General features: G+C 35.4%; 1 protein-coding gene across 2 annotated transcripts; it reads left to right on the top strand.

Annotated features, from left to right (window-relative positions):
- The first annotated feature begins 880 nt into the window (after positions 1-880).
- rnpep (arginyl aminopeptidase (aminopeptidase B)) lies at positions 881-9,517 on the top strand. 2 transcript variants are annotated; one of them, XM_067388143.1, is made up of 11 exons: positions 881-1,328; positions 2,431-2,571; positions 4,234-4,385; positions 4,669-4,785; positions 5,609-5,844; positions 6,258-6,371; positions 6,463-6,575; positions 8,194-8,302; positions 8,422-8,646; positions 8,733-8,875; positions 8,980-9,517. In XM_067388143.1, the coding sequence occupies exons 1-11, from the start codon at positions 951-953 to the stop codon at positions 9,124-9,126; spliced, it is 1,875 nt and encodes a 624-aa protein (XP_067244244.1). In that variant the 5' UTR covers positions 881-950; the 3' UTR covers positions 9,127-9,517. The 2 variants fall into 2 exon arrangements, with proteins under 2 accessions (XP_067244244.1, XP_067244245.1); XM_067388144.1 differs by lacking the exon at positions 2,431-2,571 and adding an exon at positions 2,254-2,394.
- The last annotated feature ends 39 nt before the right edge of the window (positions 9,518-9,556 follow it).

Genomic DNA, 9,556 nt, shown 5'->3' with positions numbered 1-9,556 from the left:
TATGGATTTTTTTTTTTTTTTTTGTATGATGAAATAAAATCTAATTTGTTACTAAGTGTATTTTTATGTTTCTTGGTTAGTGTATGCTAATACTAAGATGAATAAAGTTTGTGATGATTAGCCTATGTTTGTGCATGATTAAATCAATCTTCGTTCTGATTTAAATAAATACTGGTTTGTATTACTCTTTTGTGAAGGTTGCTCTAAAAGCAAATGCAGATTTCCAGATGGTAAATGCTGATTAGTGTAATAAAAAAATCATCTTTGTAATTTAGTAAAACACCTCACCGTTTTGGTGATCTCTGCAACATTCATAAAAATCAAGAACTTGAGGGCAAACATAGCGTTTAATTAAAAAGACAACCATTACATTTGATAGATCATTTGCCTGTATTGTTATTTCTTAAATAATGCAAAGAAATGCCGAAAATATCCATTAAAATTAAAATATTGGAAAAAAATGAATTCAGAATGCTACTGAAATAGCGCATAAACGAGCGGCAGCTGTCACGTGGCAACTGTTACTTTTTTCACCGCTCATATAGATGAGCCTATCACAGTGATTACTGGATTATCACTGATTACTGAATTATGAATTTTGAACGTTTTATAGAGATTGGTCTGGAGAATTGTGAGATTAGGAAGGAATATATTTAAAATACTGTACACTAGTGTAAAAGAGACAAACAAAACAAAAATAAATACAATCTCGCCAGCAAGATTTTTACGATTTATCTATTGGTCAGCTGTCATGTGTTCATGACAAACAACACTGCGCTGCAGTAACGCAGTCAAGTGCTTTGTACATCCAGTTCACATGCTGTACCTATCAGTGTTCAGCGCGCGGATTGTTTTACCAAAGTTCACTTGTCATTTCTGAGTGAAAAAGCAGATTGACCGGTGTTGTTGTAGCCGTTGGATCGACTGTTGTATTTTGTTTTGCCTGGACAATGGATAAAACATTTACGCTGTATTCAGACAAAGCCGAAGATGTCGCTACCTCCTCTAGTTTCCGCCAGTTTAAAATAAACCATTTTCATCTCGATATTAAAGTGGATTTTGAACAGAAAAGCATTTCAGGCACCGAAACAATACAGTTGCAGTGCATTCAGGATAGTCAGAGTGAGTTACAGCTAGATATTCATCCAACACTGTCCGTGCATGAAATCACATGCAGTCGTAGTTCGCGTGACTGGACCAGAACAGAATTTCTGATTCAGGACTTCACCAGTTATGGCACCACACTCGTTGTGAAGTTTCCCACGCCTTTTAACTCTGAAGACAAACTTCAGCTTGCAGTCAAATATACAGCTTCTGATGGACCAGGGGTAAGCAAGCAAAACTGTGCTTTTAATCATTTTTGTTGCATAATAATTTCCATTTTGACAGTTCATGACAACCTGAGCTGAGCTTCAATGATCAAAACTGAAACTTGTTCACTTGTCATGAGACCTAGAAGGAAGAATACTTTGGTTTCTCTTTCTGAACCTATTCTTGCAGTCTTCCAGCCTTTATTCATTTGAAGCCTTTAGATGGTAAATTTCTTTAATTTATTGTTCAAGCAAGCTTGCATGCATCACTATGGTAGCTTGTTTCCCCCATGGAATATAAACAAATAAACAGGTAATTGCGACTTTTTATCTCGCAATTCTGTTTCTCATAATTCTGAGAAAAAAATAAGTCAGAATTATGAGTTGTAAACTCAGAATTGTGAAAGAAACTTGCAATTGCTAGAAAAAAAACTCAGAATTTCAAGTTTATATCTCACAATTCTAAGAAAAGCATAAGTGTGAGTTGTAAACTCGGAATTGTGAGTTGTAAACTTGGATTTGTGAGTTGTAAACTCGGATTTGTGAGTTGTAAACACGGAATTGTGAGATATATACCTTCAACTGCAAGAAAAAAGTCAGAATTGAGATAAAAAATAACAATTTTTTAAATTGCAAGTTTATATCTCGCAATTCTGACTTTTTTCGCAATTCTGAGCTTATATCTCACGATTCTTTAAAAAAAAGTCAGAATTTTGAGATAAAAAGTTGCAATTTCCTTTTTAAATTGCAAGTTTATACCTCGATTCTGTGAAAGAAATTAAATTCTGTGGAGGTTAGAATTGCAAGATAAACTCCCCTTTTTTCTCGTAATTGAGTTATCTACTCACAATTCTGAGAAAAAAAGGAAGAATTGTGAAATAAGAAGTTACTACCTTTGTTTTTTTATTCCGTGGCGGAAACAAGCTTCCATACTTCTCTGTAGATGTCATGGCTGGACCCAGTGCAGACAGCTGAGAAGACGCTTCCGTTCTTGTACACGTCTGGGTTCCCTGTCCTGAACCGCAGCCTGTTTCCCGGCTTCCATACTCCCATGACAAAGAGCACTTACTCGGCTGTTGTGCAGGTAATGTCTCACCGAACGCATGTATCTTCTTTTTAGGTGTGTTGGCTGGAACCAGAGCAGACTGCGGGAAAGCTCAAGCCTTATGTTTTCACACAAGGCCAGGCTGTTCTCAATCGCTCCTTCTTCCCTTGCTTTGATACTCCAGCAGTCAAGAGCACCTACTCAGCAGCAGTTCAGGTGAGGCCATTGGGCCGGTCGAATATACGGGTATAAAGAGGAATCAGGATATAATGATTGGATTGCAAAAATTGGGTTCTAATTTTTTTATTTCTAATTTTTGATGCATGTTTTTGCGTGGCATAAAACAATTATATAATATACTTCACCATTTTTTAAAAAATAAATTATTAGTTTTATTCATCAAAGATGTATTAAAGGTGCCCTAGAACTTCTTTTTAAAAGATGTAATATAAGTCTAAGGTGTCCCTTGAATGTGTCTGTGAAGTTTCAGCGCAAAATACCCCATAGATTTTTTTTATTCATTTTTTTAACTGCCTATTTTGGGGCATCATTAACTATGCACTGATATATAGGTTGCGGCCCCTTTAAATTCTCGTGCTCCCCGCCCATGGTGCTCGCGCTTGCCTTGAACAGCATAAACACAGTTCACACATCTAATATAACCCTCAAAATGGATCTTTACAAAGTGTTCGTCATGCAGCATGTCTAATTGCGCAAGTAGAGCATTTATTTGGATGTTTACATTTGATTCTGAATGAGTTTGAGGCTATGCTCCGTGGCTAACGGCTAATGCTACACTGTTAGAGAGATTTATAAAGAATGAAGTTGTGTTTATACATTATACAGACTGCAAGTGTATAAAAATGAAAATAGCGATGGCTCTTGTCTCCGTGAATACAGTAATAAATGATAGTAACTTTAACCACATTTAACAGTACATTAGCAACATGCTAACGAAACATTTAGAAAGACAATTTACAAATATCACTAAAAATATCATGAAATCATGTTATCATGGATCATGTCAGTTATTATTGCTCCATCTGCCATTTTTCGCTATTGTTCTTGCTTGCTTACCTAGTCTGATGATCCAGCTGTGCACATCCAGACGTTCTGCCCTTGTCTAATGCCTTTCATAATGTTGGGAACATGGGCTGGCATATGCAAATATTGGGGGCGTACACCCCGACTGTTACGTAACAGTCGGTGTTATGTTGAGATTCGCCTGTTCTTCGGAGGTCTTTTAAACAAATGAGATTTATATAAGAAGGAGGAAACAATGGAGTTTGAGACTCACTGCATGTCTTTTCCATGTACTGAACTCTTGTTATTCAACTATGCCAATATAAATTCAATATTTAATTGAAGTTGATCAAGTGACAGTAAAAACATTTATAATTTACAAAAGATTTCTGTTTCAAATAAATGCTGTTCTTGTGAACTTTATAGTGATCAAAAAATCCTAAAAAAATTGTTTCCACAAAAATACTCTTTTTAACAATAAGAAATGTTTCTTGTGCATCAAATCAGCATATTAGAATGATTTCTGACAGATCATGTGACACTGAAGACTGGAGTAATGATGCCAAAAATTCAGCTTTGCCATAATAGGAATAAATTTTAAAATATTTTAAAATAGTTATTATAAATTGTAGTAATATTTCACAATATTACTGTTTTTACTGTATTTTTAATAAAATAAATGCAGGATATAATCTTTCAAAAACATTAAAACATCTTACCGACCCCAAACTTTCGAATAGTAGTGTATACATGATTACATGGTAAGGCTTAGAGCTCATTTCTTATCATTGCCCTTTGAACTGTCTCATAAACACAGTAGCTTCTTACTTTGACGGTCCTCCCTCTTCTTATCAGGTGCCTGATGGCTTCACAGCAGTCATGAGCGCTAGTAAATGGGAGCAGAGGAAAGCAGACGGCGCTTTCCTGTTCACTATGGAGCATCCCATTCCCACTTACCTGGTAGCACTGGCAGTAGGGGACCTGCAATCTGCTGAGGTGGGACCCAGGTAAAAACATCCCAGATCCTTTACCACAAAGGGCTCATATCACAAGGAATAAAGTCCTTATTGCTCTTCTGAGATAAGAGTTCATTGTGCTATAAAAACATATTGTAACTTTCTCCCCCCAAAAAAGATTTATTGAAACTAAGCTGCAGTGGTTGAATGGTTTTGGTGCAAAAAAAACTTTCCTAACATTATAAGTAGACCCTATTATAAAGTAAACATTTAAATAATAATAATTATTATTATTGTAGTAATAAACATTTCTGATTTTTAATACCGTTTTCAGGACGCGTGTTTGGACCGAGCCTTGTTTACTGCAGGCAGCCAAGCAAGAGTATGATAACGTGATCGAAGAGTTCCTGTCTGTGGGAGAGAAACTGTTTGGACCCTATGTTTGGGGAAGGTGGGAGATGCTTTTTTGAATACCTTCCTAACAGAGTGGAAAATGTATTTTTGTAGGCCAACCCGTAAGTTAGCATCATCCTGGAAAAAATAGGATTTTCCAGTGGCTTTTGGATTTTTGCAGAAAATAAGGTCTGTGACTAACAAAAGCTTATGATTCATACACGTTTTCTTCATTGGAATAATCTTCACAAATACAACCTTTATGAATTTTAAAGTGAAAATACAATCAACAGAAGTCAAAAGCTAAACGTAGGCTATAAACGAACTACACCACAGTCACATGACTTCAACGTCACCGTCACTAAGCTGCCAACAACTTTCAGTCTTTGTTTAAAAACCATTTTCCCTGAAAGTATGAGTTATAATAGTCTGCAAGAGCATGACTGTAAACACAACGAGGCTGTGAAAGCGGACATTACCTGTTCGGCTGATGGCATTAATGTCTCCGACAACCTTTGTAGTCCCATTTGGCCACTTGTTAGCAACTGCCTTTTACAAGACAAGCAAAAGCTTTAAAAAAAATCACAAGAGAGTATTACTGATGTATTTTATATTGTAGAATAAAATATGAAAATAATGAGCTTGTGTTCATCACAGACTTAATTTTAAGCATTTAACCAAAAACCCATTCAAAAAAACCCATCGACTTCAGGACAATGGAACCGGAATTGCTAAAATGCTAACTCATTTCCAGGATTTGGCTTACAAAAATACATCATATTCTGATGGATCTAAAGTGGCTTTATACAATCTGAAGAGAACCTTTATTAAGTAAACTATATTACAATAGATGTGTGTCTTTATTTGTTGTTTTTGTCTAGATATGATGTGCTGTTCATGCCTCCATCCTTCCCTTTCGGTGGGATGGAGAACCCCTGCCTGACCTTTGTCACGCCCTGTCTGCTGGCCGGCGATCGCTCTCTTGCTGATGTCATTGTACACGAGATCTGCCACAGCTGGTTTGGGAACCTCGTCACCAACGCCACCTGGGGCGATTTCTGGCTGAACGAGGGCTTCACGATGTACGCTCAACGCAGAGTTTGCAGAGAGCTGTATGGTATGCTTTACATTACTTGACCCTTAATTGAAGTGTTTCACAAATACGAGTTGCGTCCCAAACGACGCACTATACACTATGCACTTATACACTATGCACTCATCCATGTAGTGCGTGAATTGTATAAGGTTATTTTGTCATTTAACAACGGAGTCCAATACCCCCTCCCCCTCCTCTAAGTAATTAAAGCTGCGACAGTTGAGTGCACAAAGTGTCCAACATTCCACACTTTGTTTTTTCCGTTAATTTAGTGCATCATCTGGGTATTTAAAGTGCACTTTTTCTTTTTGGAATTTTAAGTGTGAACGCACTACTCGCACTATTTATACTTAAAAACGTCATAGACTAGTGCACAAGTACGCGAATTGGGACGCACCTACAGAGTTTATTAAAAGGTGCCATTTCATTTGCAGGAGAGGCTTATACATGTCTGGAGGCTGCAACTGGTAAAGCTCTTCTACGTCAGCACATGGACAACACTGGAGAGGACCATCCTCTCAATAAACTCCGGGTTAAGATCGAACCAGGTACCACTAGCTTTTTGTCTATTTAATTTGATGTTGTAAGCAGAAAAAGGAACTACTTGGTTGTAACTGCCTCTGTGTCTTTTCTACGCAGGTGTCGATCCTGATGATACCTATAATGAAACGCCCTATGAGAAAGGCTTCTGCTTTGTTTCCTACCTGGCCCACCTCACAGGAGATCAGTCACGCTTTGATGCATTCCTCAAGGTTACCGGAACAATAAGCCTACAGAAACTATTCTTAATAAATAATAATAACAGGGTTCCTACGCAGTTTGGAAAAGTATGGAATTTGATTTGAGTAATTTCCAGGTTGGGAAAAGTATGGAAAAAAGAAATCAGTGTATGGAAAAATATGTGTTTCCAGACTATTGGCTCTATTCATTATACCTGCAAACTAGTCACTTTTTGACCAAATTAGCCATTTTGAATTGTCAAGATTCTCACAAGAATCAAAAAAGGGCTACTTTCCCATAGACTGGAGTGAGTCGCGATCTTTCTTGGTGCTTTGTGGCGTGACAGATCACTGTAGCGCTCGTGAGTCAACCATCTCTTCCGCTTTACTAGTTACAGCACAAAATAAACATGAATGAACATCCGAAGGTATGTTGAAAGATACAGTACAACTTACTGAAATCTGTATCATGTCACATGCAATCAATCAATCAATCAGTGTTTCAACCGCAGAAAGGCATCAATAAAACAACTTGTAAAAATGTCACATTTAGCCTAACTCAGTAAAGCCAAATCCAAATACTCATTATTCAGCTACAAAAATGAACTTTGAGAGGAGCATTTTGTTAAATATATGCACTATAAGCTATAATGGCCTAGACGTGAATACTTACTACAAAACTTTTTCAACAATCAAACAGTAATTTAAAAATCACTAAAAGACTGTAGGACCCGGACTACAAACATGAAGCAGAGAAAACATAGAAATGGCAGAAATCGTTTTGAAGGAGGTCTGGAAAAGTATGGAATTTTAAAATGGAAAATGTGTAGGAACCCTGTAACAATAATAATAATAATAATAATAAATAAATAATATACACTACTGTTTAAAAGTTTGGGTTCAGTAACATTTTTAAATGTTATGTCTCTTATACTCACCAAGGCTACTTTTTTTTAATAAAAAATACAGTAAAAGCAATAACATGTAATTTATTCCTGTAATGCAAACCTGAATTATCAGCAGCCATTATTCCAGTCTTCAGTGTATTGTTATTTTATTTATATACTATTTTATTTTTTGTTAATGTTTTGAATTAGCTTTTATTTTTTATATTTTCAGTTTAATTTTTGTCATTTGTATTAGTTTTTGCTCTTTTTAAATATTTCTACTTATGTTTAATTTTTTTATTTATTTCAGATTTAGCTTTAGTTTTTATTTATTAGTAATTTAGTCATTTTAGTGCTTCAACAAGGAAGGCATTTCTAATTTTCATTTTGTTGAAGTTTATCATCTATTCATTTTATCACAGCTTTATTTCAATTAATAGAAATATTATAATAGTTTTAGTTAACGATAGAAATCAAATGAAGGATCATTAATCATTTGGTGCTCAAGAAATATTTCTTATTAAAAATGTTGAAAACAGTTGTTCTGCTTAATATTTTTGTGTAAACCATGATACAGTTTTTTCTGATTAATAGAAAGTTCTGAAGAACAGCATTTATTTGAAATAGATTTTTTTTGTAACACTGTTAAAAATCTTTTTATTTAAAAGTAGTAATTTCTTTTTAAAAAAATCTTACTGACCCCAAACTATATATATAAATGAAAATATGTACATATGATAAAACAGCAATTGTGTCTCTTCAAGGCTTATGTGGAAAAGTTCAAGTTCAGAAGTGTGTTGGCGGAGGATACCTTGGAGTTCTACCTGGAGTATTTCCCAGACCTGAAAGAGAAGAATGTCCACAAAATTGAGGGTGTGGAAAAATACCATTTGAAGCATTTCTTTGTTATAAAATCACAAAGGGACATTTTTTACTTTTTTGGGCAAATGTCTTTTTGTCATCAGCTTTTATCTTCTCATGTGCTTTGTTAGGTCTGGATTTTGACAGCTGGCTCAATGTGCCTGGTTGGCCTCCATATGTCCCTGATCTCTCTGCTGGTCAGACACTGATGAAACCTGCAGAGCTGTTAGCTGAAATGTGGGTTAACCATAACCTGGACTTGGAATCCATCAGCCAAACTGATATAAAACCATGGAAGACCTATCAAACTGTCTACTTCTTGGACAAGATCATTGAGAAGTCACCCCTTCCAGATGGTGCAAATAACTCATTGTGTTTTTTGAGAACTTTTAAGTATTTTAAGTAGATTGTAAAATAAATAAGCATTCCCATGTATTAACAGGTAACATAAAGAAACTAGAGGAGTGCTACTCGCATATTACTGAGTCCAACAATGCCGAGCTGAAATTGCGATGGGCCCAGATAGTTGCGAAGAACCAGCATAAACCAGGATTCCAACATATTCGCAATTTCCTCACGAGCCAGGTTAGAATCTGTACATTTTTATAATTCATTCAGCTCTTTGGACTAATAAATGAATCAATTGTATGAATTTAGTTTATTTTAAAAGATTGACTTTTTGCTTACAGGGGAAACAGAAGTACACACTACCTGTTTATCGGGCCCTTTGGAATGGATCAGAAGAGACAAAGGCTCTGGCAATGGAGATATTTTCAGAGACTTCGAATCAGCTTCACATCAATGTCCGCAATTATGTTAAAAAGATAATGGCTTGAGCATAAATTAATATATAAGGGAAATCAATATGTGCAAGGCCCCTGGTATCCTAAAACCTCAAAAGGACTCTGCTATCTTAAAATTATGGTGCTTTGATTTGTCAGGAAATGGCCTGCACTTTTTTGAATGAGTGAATTTTATATATACATTTCATGAATAAATTACCTTAAATTTCTGTGCATTTAATTACTTCCACTTTTTTACATTTTAAATTGTTTTACATTTTTATAAACAAATAAATTACATTTCTAGACGAACAAAAAAATGGAAGGACATTAATTATTTGCAATTTATTTTCGAACATATTTAAATTTCCAAATAAAGTGATGTAAATTTCTGAACAAATTGAGATTTGAGGACTTTTATTTTTTTATTTTTTATGTGTTTCCGGCTGCCGAGTGACTCGCCAACAACAAACATTAGATAGTG

This window comes from Chanodichthys erythropterus, chromosome 6 (genome assembly GCF_024489055.1).
Source record: "Chanodichthys erythropterus isolate Z2021 chromosome 6, ASM2448905v1, whole genome shotgun sequence".
NCBI classification, from domain to species: domain Eukaryota; kingdom Metazoa; phylum Chordata; class Actinopteri; order Cypriniformes; family Xenocyprididae; genus Chanodichthys; species Chanodichthys erythropterus.
The sequence above is the reverse complement of the archived record's forward strand: the minus strand, read 5'-3'. Positions and strand labels throughout refer to the sequence as shown.

Coding starts and splice junctions, on each gene's coding strand:
- rnpep (XM_067388143.1), top strand. CDS start 951: ATGGATAAAACATTTACGCTGTATTCAGACAAAGCCGAAGATGTCGCT. Junction 2,572..4,233: donor CCTACTCAGCAGCAGTTCAG/GTGAGGCCATTG, acceptor TCTTCTTATCAG/GTGCCTGATGGCTTCACAGC. Junction 6,576..8,193: donor GCTTTGATGCATTCCTCAAG/GTTACCGGAACA, acceptor TGTCTCTTCAAG/GCTTATGTGGAAAAGTTCAA.